This window comes from Octopus sinensis, linkage group LG18 (genome assembly GCF_006345805.1).
Source record: "Octopus sinensis linkage group LG18, ASM634580v1, whole genome shotgun sequence".
Lineage (NCBI taxonomy): Eukaryota > Metazoa > Mollusca > Cephalopoda > Octopoda > Octopodidae > Octopus > Octopus sinensis.
The window spans coordinates 6,954,341-6,972,894 of record NC_043014.1 but is presented as its reverse complement, the minus strand read 5'-3'; the positions used below and the strand labels follow the sequence as shown (position 1 = coordinate 6,972,894).

The window sequence follows — 18,554 nt, the reverse complement described above, 5'->3', positions numbered from 1 at the left end:
TTATAAGTAGCCATCTTCCCTGTTTCCTGTTGAGGATGTAGTCAATCTGACTAGTGTGTCCAGCTTTCCTGAAGTTAGTATTACAAACCATAAGATCATTTACATCACAGAACTCCAGCAGCCTGGTTCCCTCCTCATTGAAGGAACCAAATCCATAGCCAACATGTACAGCATGGAAGCCCCCTTCATGTTGTCCAACATGCCCCCTGAAGTTGCCAGCCACAAAGAGAAGGTACCTGTCATTTGTCGACAAGATAGTCTGCAAGAGGGTGTCATAAAATCAGTCTTTCTGTTCATCAGGTAGACCTGGCTGAGGGGCATAGGCCGGATTAATGGTTGCTAATCAATGTTGCAGCACTAATCTAATCTTAAGCATTCTATCACATACTCTGACTACCTCGATTACCTTATCAACCCATTTCTCCACAAGAAGTATACCCATGCCCCCCAACCCCATCAGTGTTACCTACCCAGAAAATTCCAGAAAATCTATATATAAAACAAAATGTTAGCGCCAAGCAGTGTGATTAGGCATAACGAACCTAAATTGGTTCGTTAAAATATGTTTGTGAAATATTTCAATTGCTAAAAGACAAATTCATTGCAGTTACCATGGAGATAATATCTCTCTTATGGAAAAAAGGTGTCGCCATCTATTAGGAATCCCAGACATCAGTGTTTCGAGTTTAGTGACTCTTGTCAATGGGATGAACCTAAGAACAATGGGATGTACCTCTGAACAAACTTATAAAGCTTTATGTAAAACTAGCAGTATCGCCCGGCGTTGCTCGGGTTTGTAAGGGAAATAACTATATAAGCATTTTTAGAGAGTTATAGCCAAAAAATAGCAAAAAAATGCATTAAAAATGGAAAACAAATGATGGTAAATTTTTTTTAAATCGTTGACTCATCGTAGACATTTTTAGAGAGTTACTTCCCTTATATAATAGCGAAAAAATGCATTAAAATAGAAAAAAATGATGGTAAATTATTTTTAAAATCGTAGACTCATCGTAGATGCGCGCTAATACCCAGAAGGGCTCGATATGAATCACGACTATAAGATACCCGCTTTTGGTTAAACTGCACCGCAAAATGTGGGAGTAGTTAGGAATCTAAATCGTAGGAGACAGACACACAACTTCTCTTTTATATATAAAGATTTAGTCAACAACAACAGCTGATTTGAACTTTTACAGGGCTTAGAAAAACTGAAGGACCACTGCAATAAATGTGTCAACCTGAGAGGGGAATATGTTCAATAAAATCATAATTAACTGATCTTCCTGTATTTTCTTATTTCTTTATTGCCCACAAGAGGCTAAACATAGGGGACAAACAAGGACAAAGGGATTAAGTCGATTACATCGACTCCAGTGCTTAACTGGTACTTAATTTATCCACCCCAAAAGGATGAAAAGCCAAGTCGACCTCAGCGGAATTTGAACGTAACGGCAGACGAAATACCACTAAGCATTTTGCCAAGCATGCTAACATTTCTGTCAGCTTGCCGCCTTTTCTTCCTGTGTTTTCTGTTACCTCAAAGCCAGGAACTTTTCATATATATATATATATACATATATATATGTATATATCATCATCATTGTTGTCATTTAATGTCTGCCCTCCATGCTGGCACACACACACCAGGAAGTGCTGAAAAGTTCCTGGCTTTAAGGGTGTTGCGAAAGGCCTGGCTGGAGGGTCCCACTTTCTGAGTTTTTTTTCAGGGCTTAGAGAAACTGAAGGACCACTGCAATAAGTGTGCCAACCTGAGAGGGGAATATGTTGAATAAAATCATAGTTAACTGATTCTTCCTGTATTTTGTTACCCCAAAACCAGGACCTTCTCAGCACCTACTTGTGTGTGGTGCTCCGCTTTGGTTAGTATTTCTCTTTTCGTGAAACAGTCTTCAAACATAGTTATATTTTGGAGCATCTCATGGGTGATTTATATATGTTTATGCATATAATATATATACGGTTATATAATATATATTGACATAGGCACAAGAGTGGCTGTGTGGTCAGAAGCTTGCTTCCCAACCATATGGTTCCGGGTTCAGTCCCACTGCGTAGCATCTTGGGCAAGTGTCTTCTGTTATAGCCTTGGGCCGACCAAAGCCTTGTGAGTGGATTTGGTAGACGGAAACTGAAAGAAGCCCATCGCTTGACGACTTTCGTTGGTGTGTTCAGGTCCCCTGTAACTCAGTGGTTCGGCAAAAAGAGACCGATAGAATAAGTACTAGGCTTACAAAGAATAAGTCCTGGGCTGATTTGTTTGGCTAATGGCGGTGCTCCAGCATGGCCGAAACAAGTAAAAACAAAAAAGAATATGTTATGTATATATTAACCTATCATACACACATTAACATAATATATACATCATCTTCATTTAATTTCCGTTTTGTATGCTGGCATAGGTAAGGCCGGGAGCCACACCAGTTGATGAGATTGGAGCAGGGGTCGGCGAAGTGGGGTAAAAGTGAAATTCTTGGGGGTAATGAGGGACTCATTAGACATTCCATAAATCCTCGAGTATAATCCGCATTCTTCCCCAAAAATTTAAAGGTCAAAATCCCTAGTGCGTATTATATACGAGGTTAAAAATGAAAATTATCTTCTAAGCAATGTCCAAGTCTCTATTTGCTGTCCAGGAATGTTTATTCAGATGCATTATGTGATGTTGGGTGCGAAAATACCTTAAGCTAAGCCTGAAAGCTATGAAGTCATAAAAGAATCATCCATAACTTGCAGTAAGCAACATTTATTAAACGTTATTACTGTTATTTCTTCATTTTCTGCAAACAACATGCACAAAAAAGCTACACGTTTGCATTATGTTATACATACAATAATAATAAAGGATGTTACCGTATACATTTTTACAAAGCAAGGACGTTATATAGACCTCCTTGACTCAGGTTAGAGAGGGGGTGCGTATTATACACAAGGTTTAGGTTTTTCAGAAGTACAGCCCCCTAAAAATCCCCTGCGTATTATACTCAAGGGCGGACTATACTCGAGGATTTACGGTATAAAAATGTGTTCCTTGTTACGACAGAAATTTTTCTTCTGGAAACACTATTTGTACAATGCAATGGACAGGGAAATAGATTCTATAAAACAAATACAATAAACCCTTTGAAATCAAAGAATCTATGATTTTTTTCCTTTCAAATCAAGGCAGTAAAGTCGACGTAACTAAATATGTTTTGGGGCAACTGTTTGAAAAAGTTGCCCAAGAGTGGCTGTGTGGTAAGTAGCTTGCTTCCCAACCACATGGTTCCGGGTTCATTCCCACTGCGTGGCACCTTGGGCAAGTGCCTTCTACTATAGCTTTGGGCCGACCAAAGCCTTGTGAGTGAATTTGGTAGACGGAAACTGAAAGAAGCCCGTCGTATATATGCATGTGCTTATATGTTTGTGTGTTTGAGTTTGTCCCCTTAACATCGCTTGACAACCGATGGCGGTGTGTTTACATCCCCGTAACTTAGCGGTTCGGCAAAAGAAGCCGATAGAACAAGTACTAGGCTTACAAAGAATAAGTCCTGGGGTCGATTTGCTTGACTAAAGGCGCTGCTCCAGCACGGCCGTAGTCAAATGACTGAAACAAATAAAAGAGTAAAAGAGACCCCTGGATTAGCGAAATAGAGGGACAGGGGTAGGTGTCCTGCTGTTGGGTAGATATGTGAATACTCCAGTTGAAAAGAAAGGAGGATGATTAAGATAAAGAGAAAGGGTGAGACAGAGAGAGAAATAAAGAGAGTAAATAGTGAGAGATAACAGTAGTAAAGATGTGTCCTGACGTGCCCTCGAGGGACATTGCGGGTGGTAAGAATAAGTGAGCAGGAAATGGTTGAAGAAACAACTTGAAAAAGAAGGAGAGAGGATATGAAACTCTAATGTCATTTACTGGACTTTATCACTGATCGCCACACACACACATACTCTTTTACTTGTTTCAGTCATTTGACTGCGGCCATGCTGGAGCACCGCCTTTAATCGAGCAACTCGACCCCAGGACTTATTCTTTTGTAAGCCCAGGACTTATTCTATCGGTCTCTCTTGCCGAACCACTAAGTAACAGGGACATAAACACACCAGCATCGGTTGTCAAGCAATGCCAGGGGGACAAACACACACACACAAACATATACGCACACACACACACACACATATATATATACATATATACGACGGGCTTCTTTCAGTTTCCGTCCACCAAATTCACTCACAAGGCTTTGGTTGGCCCAAGGCTTTAGTAGAAGACACTTGCCCAAGGTGCCATGCAGTGGGACTGAACCCGGAACCATGTGCTTGGTAAACAAGCTACATACCACACAGCCACTCCTATATATATGTTATTCTACCAAATATATACATTTTATTTATTTATTATTTTGCACATTACTTAATCATCGGTATATTATTGTTATTTTATATTTAATATTTCTATTGTACGTAATTTTCTAGATGGTGTAATTTAATTGTTCATTATGAATTGATAAAAGGTGATTTTTTCTAATATTTTATATATATATATATATATATTATATTTTGTGAAATTTGATTTAGTATTTCTAAATTGAATTTTTCCCTGTAAGTTAGGAATAATATTCCCTCAAATTATTATTATTTATATATATATATATATATCTTTATATATAAAAGTCAAGTTGTGTGTCTGTCTCCTACGATTTAGTTTCCTAACTACTCCCACATTTTTCGGTGCAGTGTAACCAAAACCGGTATCTTATAGTCGTGGTTCATATCGAGCCCTTCTGGGTATTAGCGCGCGTCTACGATGAGTCTACGATTTAAAAAAAAATTTACCATAATTTTTTTCCATTTTAATGCATTTTTTCGCTATTATATAAGGGAAGTAACTCTCTAAAAATGTCTACGATGAGTCAACGATTTAAAAAAAAATTACCATCATTTTTTTCCCATTTTTAATGCATTTTTTTGCTACTTTTTGGCTATAACTCTCTAAAAATGCTTATATAGTTATTTCCCTTACAAACCCGAGCAACGCCGGGCGATACTGCTAGTATATATATATATATATACACAACAAAACAAATATAAGAGAGTGGTCAATATATTGCTCACTCTAGCACCAGTTAATCCAAAAGGTTTCAACCACGAAGATACATGTTTCCCATGAAAGTCAGTACGATTGTTAGCTCACACGGACAGGGCAAGTAAAAAATAACAAAAATACAGATAATCTGTATTTTTGTTATTTTTTACTTGCCCTGTCCGTGTGAGCTAACAGTCGTACTGACTTTCATGGGAAACATGTATCTTCGTGGTTGAAACCTTTTGGATTAACTGGTGCTAGAGTGAGCAATATATTGACCACTCTCTTATATTTGTTTTGTAAAAGTATTGTAATATGTTATAAAATATTATAATAATCCAGGTTTCTCGTAGCACTAGGCCACTTGGTGTTGAATAAATATACTATTAAATTAGTATCTAATTCTCTCACCCTTATTAATTAATTATATATATATATATATATATATATATATATACACACACACACATTTACATGTGTGCATATGTGCGTCACATCGTATGACAGTCGTAAACTTTCCTAACTGATATACAAAGTGTCTCTTGGGTCCGTGAAAACCTCTGGTCTTGGAGAAATATTACCATACTCGCTTCTGTCCGTCTCTATGCACGTGAATGTTTTTTTCTTTCTTTCTATTACTCTCTCCTCTCCTACAAACACTCATTAGTCGAAACCGACAAGACCGACACACACATATATATATATATACGTACAAACAAACAAATACACACACTGATTTTTAATATATACAACCAACACTATAACTGGGACGAATTTAATCTCAGCTTGGGTGGTTAACGTGCTAGAAATGGCAGCCAAATTCCCATTATAACCATCCTACTCTAAAAAAAAAACGATATAAATGACTAAATTACATAATATAATATTAAATATACAAGGTACTACTAGCGAACAGTGGTCCCGGTGCGCGCACTTGCGCATCCGCGCTAGCTAGTCGTAAGTAGTCGATCCTACAACGACTTTTTTACCCTAACCCTGACCTTAGTTTGTTTATAAAAATAATTTATTTAATTAGTTTAAAAAATTATTTACTTTGTTCGAAAAATATTATTTAATTTCCTTTGATATGTATTCAGCCTTGAAATACAAAAATACGCGCAAGTCGTTGTAGGATCGACTACTTACGACTAGCTAGTGCGAGTGCACGCACCGGGACCACTGTTCGCTAGTAATACCCAACCAACAATATAACTGGGACGAATTTCATCTCAGCTTGGGTGCTTGACGTGCTAGAAATAGCAGCCAAATTCCCATTATAACCTACTTACTCTTAAAAAACCCCCGATATAAATGACTAAATTACATAATATAATATTAAATATACGCGCAAGTCGTTGTAGGATCGACTACTTACGACTAGCTAGCGCGAGTGCGCGCACCGGGACCACTGTTCGCTAGTCATACCTATTTCTTTATTACCCACAAGGGGCTAAACACAGAGGGGACAGACATAGGTATTAAGTCGATTACATCGACCCCAGTGCGTAACTGGTACTTAATTTATCGACCCCGAAAGGATGAAAGGCAAAGTCGACCTCGGCGGAATTTGAACTCACAACGTAACGCAGACGAAATACCGCTAAGCATTTTGCCCGGTGTGCTAACATTTCTGCCAGCTCAACCAACAATATAACTGGGACGAATTTAATCTCAGCTTGGGTGCTTGACGTGCTAGAAATAGCAGCCAAATTCCCATTATAACCTACTTACTCTTAAAAAAACGATATAAATGACTAAATTACATAATATAATATTAAATATATGCGTAAGTCGTTGTAGGATCGACTACTTACGACTAGCTAGAGCGAGTGCGCGCACCGGGACCAATGTTCGCTAATAGTACCCAACCAACACTTTTACTGGGACGAATTTAATCTCAGCTAGGGTGGTTGATGTGCTAGAAATGGCAGCCAAATTCCCATTATAACCTACTTACTCTTAAAAAAACGATATAAATTACTTAATTGCATAATATAATATTAAATATAGAATTCCATGTAACGCCTTTGAACACAGGTTCGACTCGTAGTTGAATAATATCAACAAAATCTCCTAAAAAGGGGGAAAAAAACCCCCGGAAAAATCAGGTGTAGTTCGAATAAGATAATATATGTTTGTATATATCTCCAGTTACATGGTAACAATAAACGGTCGGAATGTATTGATTAGCCAATGAAAACACAGGTAAGCCAGAATATTTAGTAGATATCAGCCAATGAAAATCAGCGTAACAAATTGCTTCTGCAAACGACATCAAACCACGCACCAATCAGCGCCTTCGGCACAGAATTTAAACTTTTCAAAACAATCCTTTAATCAGCTTGACGTTTTTTTCCAATCTTCCCGTCATTAATTCTATATTTACAAATTGGTAAGTAATTACGATTTTTTGATTAATTAATCGAATAATTAATCTATTATTTCTTCCATATTTCTATCAAATATGTATATTTACAATATCTGTTATTTTCTTTTTGTATTTTGAACCATTTTTGGCCGTTTTTTTCCCTCTGGTTTTTTCTCTTCCATTTATAAAAAAAAAAAGCTTTGTACCTGACTTTTGTATTTAATATTACCAAAAACTATTATTAATTAAGTTCTATTTAATATATAAATATCCAATTCTGTAGAAATAGGCTTTTATTCTTAAAGAAATGAAAGTATGTTGCAGCTTCTTTTTAAAAAAAATGCCTTTTTCTTTGACTACATTTAAAGTACTACATTGAAAAGTGGAATCAAATATATTTGATGGTTATATATTTATATAATATACACATATATAATATAATATATATATAATATACACATATTTGCGTTGTATATGTGTGTTATATATATGTACATATGATTTATTTAGCTTTAAGTCCAAAAAGATTCTGTCCAGGCTAATCGTTCAAAAAGTTTCACCTGTCGGAAAATACGTATAGTTATTAAATTGATAATTCAAAAAAAAATAATAAAATGAAGCGAAATTCAATAATATTTAATTATAGAAATGTTCATTTAATGAATAATTAATTTTAATGTTCTTTAAACTTTGAAACTTTTGAGATTCTTCTGAAATAGGCTTTTGAAATTTTTTTTTATAGAAATTAATCAAATTCCTTTATTTGATAAGTTTTAGGACTCTATGCTTTAATTGATGTCTATATATATTTTATTTTAGGCCACTTTCTGTACTGTTAGAAACCAAAGTCAATTTGTCTTCAGAACTTTTCTACAAAGTCCGCCATTGCACATCCTATAATTGCTCTCACCCTTTTCTTTTCAGCTTTAATATTAACATTTCAAATACCTACATTTGCATTTAGGCGTGTGTGTGATTATATATAAATATCCAATGATGTTTACAGATACAAAGAACTAATTTATTTGTGTTTCTTCACATATTCCGGTTTAACTTTTTAAGCCAAGGGGGGAAAAAAGTACTGAATATGAATTTCAAAAGTTAAGGTCCCAACTCGGCTCTGTTCAAACATTTCGTCTTCTAGCACTCTATCCAGGACCATATTACCCAAATTTCCCCCTTTTCCCCTCATTTTCTCTCCTTTTTCAACGAGACTATAATCTGGCTGCTATTACTAGCATGCTGGTGGATCACATAGGCGCCATTGTTGCTTCGTTTCCCCCCGTTATCATTCCTCGTTCTGTAATGCTGATAATATTATTAATTATAATTCTTTTGGCCCACAAAGGATTTGGTGCTTACAACGCATTTATGCAACCATAAATTTGAAATGAAATCGGGGCGATGCTTGCAAAGACGTGTGAGGAAGCTCAATATATAAGCACCATTAGTAGGCATAACTACAGATGTGTGCCCCATCTGACTTAGTTGCTTCGTAACATCCAGGAAAATGGATACTTTTTAACGAAGCTTTCAACAAATATTCGCTTAGATCCTGTAGATTCAAATTTACCAAGTGTTTCTCATGGGTTTTAAGTGTGTAGTGATAAAAAAAAAATTTGCCAAGACCAGTCCTGGCTGTGTAAGTGAAAAAAATATTAAATTTTCAGTTTTTTTCTTTTTTTCGTGAGAAGATGCTTCCCATCATTTCGAAGACTGTTGATAAAAAATTTGGGGAAAAAATCCCCATTAAAACGGAAAAATTCTGATTTACGTGGGCTGTCTGATCCGAAATTCCGTTTTCCAGAAACTCGTTCCCTCCAGCTCCTGCCTACAAATTTCTTTCTAATCGTAATCTACACTGTTTGAAAGGTATCTGTATAAATTTTCATTAAAAAATACCCATTTTCCTGAAAGTTATGAGGGGAAACTGTCTGGTTGTGAATTTGCCGAAAATCTTCTAGAAGTGAACAAAGTCGGGATGGGGCATACATCTGTAGTTATGCCCATTGGACAGTATTACCCCCACCTAGATCCTTTTTTTAATAATAAGAAATCTGGATTTAATCTAGGAATTAATTTAAAATGAGGACAGTCGGCTTTACCATCCACATGTCCCGTCGACAAACCGGTTGACATAAGTAACGACACTGGATGTGAATACAAAAAAATGCTTTTGTATTTTTTCTCTTTTTGATGTCAATTATCAAATTTAATTATATTTTTTTCTTAATGATTTTATTCTCACTTTCGTTAAAGAAGTGCTCTGTTCAGCCCGAAGTGATCCTGTCGGGATCTTTTCATTGTTAATTAGGATTTCTGGAATCCTTAATCGTTTTACCTGTCCGAAGACTTTCATAAGTGTGTCCTAATTAACGTCCATGCTTATTTTTTGATTTAGTTAATTAACACCTGTTTTCAAACGTTTTGAGTAATTAAGTCTAATATATATATATATATATATATATATATATATATAGCACAGGCCTCCGACATCCTAAAACATAGGAATTAGAAAAAATTAAAATTTAAAAAATGCATTTTTCAAGGAGAGGTGCGAAAGTGCATTTACCCCCGTTTCATCTGTGGGTCACGGACACCAGGGAAATATGTCCTGTATAAGCAAGGGGCTAGCATTTAATGGCTTACGAAAAAGAAAATTAAAATAGTGTGTGTGTCTGTGTAATTCATAATCTAGTTGAGGTTGCACGTCACCCATAACAACATGGCATAACGTGTGGTGATGGTGATGCGATTTTTTCAATCGACGAGCTGGCAGAAGAAGAAAAACAAGGCTTAGCGACATTTCGTCCGTCTTTACGTTCTGGGTTCGAATTTCGCCGAGATGATAAAATAAGTACCAGTTATGTACTGGGGTCGATGCAATCGATTTACTAGGAAGAGCACGCCGCGTTCCCGACGACGGACGAGCACTCTCCGAGTTCGGGTTCGGGAATATTAACCCGATTCCCTTTCGATGCGAGGCCGGCCGCGTACTGCGACTCCCGACTCCCTCGCACTTGCTGGCTTTTTGTGTCGGAATTTGAAATAAGTTTTTATAACGGCAAATATCGCCGGATCTGTAGACGTTGGCAAAATACAACGGCCAACATCGCCAGATTTGCAGGAAGGGGAACTTAGTGATGCTGGCCGTTCTCTTCACAACAGACCCCCTGGTAACTGGCCCAAATCTTTTACCGAAACGGCATATTCACCTTGCTACATTTCACAGAACTAAGTGTTATCCATCCCTGGTTCAGGACGCCCCCCCCCCAGTTCCCTGTTTATTATTAAATCGAGAGTATAGGCGCAGGAGTGGCTGTGTGGTAAGTAGCTTGCTAACTAACCACATGGTTCCAGGTTCAGTCCCACTGTGTGGCATCTTGGGCAAGTGTCTTCTGCTATAGCCCCGGGCCGACCAATGCCTTGTGAGTGGATTTGGTAGACGGAAACTGAAAGAAGCCTGTCGTATGTATGTGTGTGTGTGTTTGTCCCCCTAGCATTGCTTGACAACCGATGCTGGTGTGTTTACGTCCCCGTCACTTAGCGGTTCGGCAAAAGAGACCGATAGAAAAAGTACTGGGCTTACAAAAAGAATAAGTCCCGGGGTCGATTTGCTCGACTAAAGGCGGTGCTCCAGCATGGCCGCAGTCAAATGACTGAAACAAGTAAAAGAGTAAGCGGGAGCAACAATTCTTGAGAAGCGAGTCACATGAGGTATGGCTAATCATCAGGGACTGGATCAAGTGCCTTTGCTGAAGATACGTGGCTTCCCCGAATAACTATCACCTGTCTTCTGTTTGATACAGCACGCAACTGTAGATTAGGCGCTGAAGTGTTAATAAAAAGAAAATACACGAACTTGCCCTAAATCCATATTAAGTTGGACTGGTCTGAGCCATGAAGAACGATTTTTTAAAAAATTTTATTGTGATTAAACTTGTTTTAATTCTGATGTTTGTAAAATGTGTTTTAAGATAGCAAGTGACCTTCATATATTTGTTCTGAATATTTTTTGGCCGACATAATCTCTGAAGAAGAACGTTTGATACAGTGAATCTAGTTCAGGGATTCTCAACCATTTCGCTACCAGGGACCCCTTTCATTTAAAGGATTTTTCCCATGGGCCCCAGGATATTGAAAGGTTTTGTCAGCTTAACATGTTCATCATCAACATCATTTAGCGTCTGCTTTCCATGCTAGCATGGGTTGGACAGTTTGACTGGGGTCTGGGAAGCCAGAAGGCTGCATCAGGCTCCAGTCTGATCTGGCAATGTTTCTACGGCCGGATGCCCTTCCTAACGCCAACCACTCCATGAGTGTAGTGGGTGCTTTTTACATGCCACCGGCACAGGTGCCAGACGAGTCTGGCAAACGGACACGATCGGATGGTGCTTTTTATGTGCCACCGGCATGGGGGCCAGGCGAGGCTAGCAATGGCCATGAACGGATAATGCTTTTTACGTGCCACCGGCACGGGGGCCAGGCAAGGCTGGCAACGGCCCTTCATATATTTGTTCTGAATATTTTTTGGTCGACATAATTTCTGAAGAAAAAACAATGTTTGGTACAGTGAATCTAGTTCAGGGATTCCCAACCATTTCGCTACCAAGAACCCCTTTCATTTAAAGGATTTTTCCATGGACACCAGGATATTGAAAGGTCTTGTCAGCTTAACATGTTCACAGGCCACAAATTGGGGACCACTGATCTAGTTTGTAGACAGATAAGGGGATAAGTCGCCGAGTGATTTCTAACATTGGTATGCTGCCAGAAATGGTTTTGGTGACAGGGCAGCTAAGTCGACCACAGTTTATTACTGGTACTTGTTGGTCTTGGCTAGATTTGAGCTCAATGTAAAGATCCCTTATCCATCCATCCCTCTATAGTTTCTGCTGTCCTGTTACGCTAGTCACTGTCCTCATCATTTAATGGTTGTTTTCCTTGCTGGCATGGGTTATATGGCTGCAATTGTCTGTTTTGGTTGGTTGGATGCTTTTCCTGATGCCAACCATTTTACAGGATGTACTGGGTCCTAATTACATGGTACCAACACCTACCCCATATTTACCCTTTAGGGCACGTAAAAGCACCATCCGTTCGTGTCCGTTGCCAGCCTCGCCTGGCCCCCATGCCGGTGGCACGTAAAAGCACCATCCGTTCGTGGCCGTTTGCCAGCCTCGCCTGGCCCCCGTGCCGGTGGCACGTAAAAGCACCATCCGTTCGTGGCCGTTTGCCAGCTCCGTCTGGTACCAGTGCGGGTGGCACATAAAAAGCACCCACTACACTCATGGAGTGGTTGGCGTTAGGAAGGGCATCCAGCCGTAGAAACACTGCCAGATCTGACTGGGCCTGATGCAGCCTTCCGGCTTCACAGACCCCAGTTGAACCGTCCAACCAATGCTAGCATGGGAAGCGGACGCTAAACGATGATGATGATGATGAATTCAGATTACACTGTCAAATGAAATGCTTATTTTTTCACAATTTAAATTTTGTGTTATCTTGTAGCTTTCATATTTCGAAGATGTGATTGTTTATTTTTTGAGAATAACATTGCAGGATAGGTATGAAAGGCCAGCATTAGCAGGTTTGAACATAAAACATGTATTTGGGCTGAATGTGGCTAGTTTAAATGCTTTTTTTCTTTTCCTTCTCAGCAAGGCTGTGTGGGCAATGGGTTTGTTTCTCAACCACATGGTTCCATGTTCAGGCAACACTGTGTGACACATTGGGCAAGTATCTTCCACTATAGCCCTGGGCTGACCAAATCCTTAAGTGGATTTGGTAGATGGAAACTGAAAGAAGCTTTTCGTACATCTATATATGTCTGTCCACTACCACTTGACCACCGGTATTGGTGTGTTTACATTCCTTTCACAATCTTGACCACAAATCTAGGGAATTGAGTAATGTGGCCAATGTAGGAATTAGAAAAAACATCTGGTTTCACTCACACTTGTTCTAAATACCTTTCAAGGTATCTTTTACTCTTTTCTGTCATTTGATTGTGGGCATGCTGAAGCACCGCCTTTAGTCTAGCAAATCAACCCCAGGACTTTGTAAGCCTAGTACTTATTCTATTGGTCTCCACCATCACTATCTGTTGTTAAGCGATGTTGGGTGGACAAACACACACAAACATATACACACACACTCACACATATACATATATATATACATACATATATATATATATATATATATATATATATACACACACACACACACACACAAGTACGATGGACTTCTTTCAGTTTCCGTCTACCAAATCCACTCACAAAGCTTTGGTTGACCAGAGGCTATAGTAGAAGACACTTGCCCAAGGTGCCACACAGGGGGAATGAACCCGGAACCATGTGGTTGGTAGGCAAGCTACTTAACACAGCTTTTTCTTTTCTTTTCTTTTTTTTTTCAGTTGTCATAGCAACCCATGTAAAAACCTTCTTACCTATTTTTGTTCTTCTAAACTGAAAGTTTTTGTTTCTAATATTGCAGGCAGATTCTTCTTCTCCAACTCAGCCAGAATGGATGAAACACGAGTGTTGAAACAGAATATCGTGCAGGCTAATCGTGAAGTTAAACACGATGTGAAGGTCACAAACAACCTGCCGTCTGCCGACGATGTTGAAAACAAACCCGTGGACCCACATAAGAAAGCGGTAAGCGCCGTTCCCCAAGCTAGCAATGTCACTACAGCTACTACTGCCTTCACTGCTACCAGCAATAACAACACAGGTCGAAAGTAAGTTTTATTTCAATGCCTTCATTTTCACCTTTTGGTGTGGCTGCGTGGTTAAGAAATCTACTTGCTAACTGCATGGTTTTGGGTTCTGTTTCACTGCGCGGCATCTTGGGCAAGTGACTTTTGTAGTCTTGAATTGACTAAAGCCTTATGAGTGGATTTGGTATGTGCTCGAAGCTTGAGTGTGTGTGTTTGTTTCCTTGCTTTGCCAGTCTTCTGTGAAAAGCAAAGGCTGGACATGGAGGAAATATCTTGTTTGGAAACCTGGAAACTGGTGAGGTGACAAGGAAAATCCTCCAGCTGAGAGAGAATTTTAACAAATCCCATTTGATAGTTAAGTTAAATTAATTTTTTGGCGCAAAAAGCAAGGCCATGTAGGGGGACATGGAGTTATGTACAGGGTGGTGTTCATACAAAGAGTTCAGGCCATTTGTGGTCAAGGGAGACTTTGAACCGAGCAGTCGTCGGCATCTTCGCTATCTCGTCTGGCAGCTTATTCCACGGATCCGCAACCCGGACGGAGAAGGCCCCTCTCCTTCGGTTGAGATGAAATCGTTGCAGATAGAGCTTTTCGGAGTGACCCCGCAGCCAACGTTCCGGAGCAGGAGTGAAGAACAGCTCTTTCGAGAGGTTACACTTTCCGCTTATGATGTTGTGAGCAAGAATGAGATCACAACGGCATCGTTTTTCTAGACAATAAAGGTCGAGCGTCTTCAGCCTTTCTGTATAAGACAAATGCTTGAGACCAAGAACCATGCGGGTAGCCAGCTTCTGGACTCTTTCGAGATGATGTATGTCTTTGAAGAGATAAGAAGAGGCTTGAATCCCGTACTCCAATATGGGTCTCACCAGCGTGACATAGAGCGGTAGGAATATGGCTGCTGTGAGCATTCCGAATGACCGTCGAAGGTCCAAAAACATAAAATGTTACTACTATATAAATCTGAGAGATTTAGAAGTGTATTACTTCTATTTTCGAAATCAGTGAATGTATTTCACTTGAATTATATGTATACAAAGGCAGCTGTTTACATCGACAGCTAGCAGGCCATGCTACACCAGACTGATGATGAGCAATGACTCAGAAACTAGTCTCTGGGTGGAGGTGCTTATCTCCCCCTTGTAAACATAAGGACACAGGAAATGTGTCAAGGCCAACAGCAAGCGGTGCTTCCTAGGGCTAAACAGCAGTAATATTATTCCCTTTCATGGGACTGTCACATTAAGTTGACAACATACCACCACTTTATCGTGTTACTACTGTATAAATCTCTCTGAGAGATTTAGAAATGGATTATTTCTAAATCCCATCTGACTTAATGCAAAACTTGAACAAGTGGATGTTAAAAACAATGTGTCATCATTATGGTGCCCTTGCAATTTCATCAAAAGATCCCCGTCTCCCCGGTGAAAGTAAGGACCATGCAGTTTGGCAGGCTGATCTTTTCTGATTACCTGGATAACGAGCCGACCAGGTGGATTGTCATTATTGTTTTAATGTCCACTTTTTTTCTGCCTATTTAGGTCAGATGTAATTCATTGAGGAAGACCTACTGCTGGGTGCTCTTGCTGCTGTTAACCTTTATCTGTTTTGAACAAGTTTTTTTTTTTTTTTTTTTTTTTGCCATGGACTGTGGAAAAAGAACACTGCTTGTATGTTGGTGACACTCATTTACGATGGAGACACACGGACATATAAACACATATAGACTGAAACAACTAACTTGTTTTGAATCTACTCAAAGGGTTTGATTGACATGGGCCTGTGTTAGAATATACTTGCCAAGGTGCCATGTGGTAGAACTGCACTTGAAAACATGTGGCTAGGAAGCTGATGTTTTAACCACACAGCCATGCCTGCCCCTATAAAACCTAAATATTTCAGAAGAGGAGAGATTGGTAAAAAAAAAAATCCAAACTTGCTATCTTCAACCCTTACATGTGGCCATCACTGTAGGGTAATGATCAGAAGAGTATGATTGCAAATGCAAGGGGCTGAGATTGGGTGGATTAATGTAAACACCATCCGATCGTGGCCGTGCCAGCCTTGCCTGGCCTCCGTGCCAGTGGCACATAAAAAAACACCATCCGAGCGTGGCCGTTTGCCAGCCCCGTCTGGCACCTGTGCCAGTGGCACGTAAAAAGCACCATCCGACCGTGGCCGTTTGCCAGCCCCGTCTGGCACGTAAAAAGCACCTACACTCACGGAGTGGTTGGCATTAGGAAGGGCATCCAGCTGTAGAAACACTGCCAGATCTGACTGGCCTGGTGCAGCCTTCTGGCTTCCCAGATCCCCGGTCGAACCGTCCAACCCATGCTAGCATGGAAAGCGGACGTTAAACGAGGATGATGATGCAGAGGTCATGTAGCATGGCAATTGAGGAATCTTCTGATTGAGCCGCTTCTCTGCTTTGAGAGGTTATTGCTTTGATACTACAGGTATGTGATTAGAAAGTCGCAGGTAAGAATCGCAAATGCATTCTTCAAGTTAAGCCAACCGAGAGGAGACCTGGGGACAAACGAAGGTCAAGAAGGCTCTAGATGATATCCATAGTCACAGTTGGTCCTGCTTGGGAATCCAGCTGGAAGGTTTATTGCCTCTGATAGGATCTGATGGAGCAGATATACAGGGGATGCTAACCCCTTAGCCTTCAACTATTTACAAAATGAAATTCTGTTTCCATGAATATACTAATGTAATTTGTGCTGTAATTCACATTTAAATATCATTGGGTTCATTTGGCTGGTTTCAGCCAGGTTGGTCATTTTTGCCAAAAAATTCTTCAGGTGGCTGTGGCCAGGTTGGTAATGAAAGGGTTAAATCGTGATGATGTTCTTAGGAATTTTTGAATATTTTCCGTATTTTCATGTCTTTTTCTTATTCTAGCAAATGGTCCTTGGGTGATTTTGATATTGGTAAACCTCTTGGTAAGGGCAAATTTGGCAGTGTTTATCTAGCACGTGAGAAACGCAGTAAATTTATTGTTGCTTTGAAGGTGAGTAGTTTCGTTATTTTGCTTACGAGTATGTTAATTAGCCACCTAATTTTATTGATGAATTTCAACCTTTTGGTGTTTGAAAGTGTTGGAATTGTAAATAATTGAGGTTGTAATTTGGAATTAAGTATGGAAAGAATGAAGTATTTGAACCTCTGATGACTTCACTGTAGCTTGTCATTGAGAAAAATTCTTGCTCAAGACAAAAATGGCATCAAAACGCCACAGCTCAAAGTACCCTTTGTTGGATGCCTGCATTTCAGACTTGTTAGTTCTCTTCAGTACCAGATACCAAGAAAGGCAACTCTGATTTGAATTGGAAGCGATGCATCCTTTATTGATAGTGCACATTTGCTTTCAGTCGGGATCTGGAACAGATATGGGAGCAGATGCTTTGGAATAGTGACAGAGTATATGAACTTGAAACCATATCAAATGTTTGAGAGGTATATGAACCTGTAAAGGTGTTTCACTGCTGTTTGCTGTGGAGGAAAAAATTCTTGCGTAAGACAAAAAAAATAAAATGAAAATGCCTCAGTCAATTCAGAGTGCCCTCTTTTGTACTGATGGGCTCCTTTCAACCTTGATAGTTCTCTTCAGCACCAGAAAGCAAGAGAAACAAAGTGAAATCTTTATTATGGGTGTTTTGTGTTGGTAACTGGAGCCTTCAGGAGGGTTAGTACATAAAATACACTGGTCTGGTGGCACGTAAAAAGCACCATCTGAATGTGGCCGATGCCAGCGCCGCCTCGACTGGCTTCCGTGCCGGTGGCACGTAAAATGTACTAATCTGATCGTGGCCGTTGCCAGCCTCGCCTGGCACCTGTGCAGGTGGCATGTATAAAGTACCCACTACACTCACGGAGTGGTTGGCGTTAGGAAGGGCATCCAGCCGTAGGAACACTGCCAGATCAAACTGGAGCCTGGTGCAGCCTTCTGGCTTCCCAGATCCCTGGTCGAACCGTCCAACCCATGCTAGCATGGAGAGCGGACATTAAATGATGATGATTGGTGTATTTTTGTTTTAGAATAGAGTACACCAAATTGCCATGTGTTCTGGTGATTAAAAGGAATTGGTTACAGGAAGGACACCTGGTTTTAAATCACTCAGAAAACCTGTCCATCAGATGCCAGCATGGGGAATTGGATGTAAAACAATTGTGATGATGATAATGGTAAAAATGACCCCTTCATGGTCAAGTAGCTTGGTTCTCAGTGATATTAAGTTGTCTTGTGCAGCACCTTGGACATGTCTTCTACTATGGCCCTGGGTTGACCAAAACCTTGTGAGTGGATTTGGTATGCAGAAATTGATAGAAGCTTGTCATGAGTGTGTGTGTGTAGATATAAAATGTTAGG

General features: G+C 39.6%; 1 protein-coding gene across 2 annotated transcripts in view; it reads left to right on the top strand.

Moving 5' to 3' along the window:
* Nucleotides 1-7,337: 7,337 nt before the first annotated feature.
* Nucleotides 7,338-18,554, top strand: part of LOC115221466 (aurora kinase C) — a 71,266-nt gene continuing 60,049 nt past the window's right edge. Inside the window, exons 1-4 of one of the 2 annotated variants that reach the window (XM_036510689.1) lie at nt 7,383-7,481; nt 12,986-12,989; nt 13,957-14,199; nt 17,087-17,195. In XM_036510689.1, coding sequence (XP_036366582.1) covers nt 13,982-14,199; nt 17,087-17,195 — 327 coding nt within the window. In that variant the 5' untranslated portion in view covers nt 7,383-7,481; nt 12,986-12,989; nt 13,957-13,981. Of the gene's footprint in view, nt 7,482-12,985; nt 12,990-13,952; nt 14,200-17,086; nt 17,196-18,554 lie in introns of both variants that reach the window. The other variant, XM_029791651.2, reaches the window with a different exon arrangement.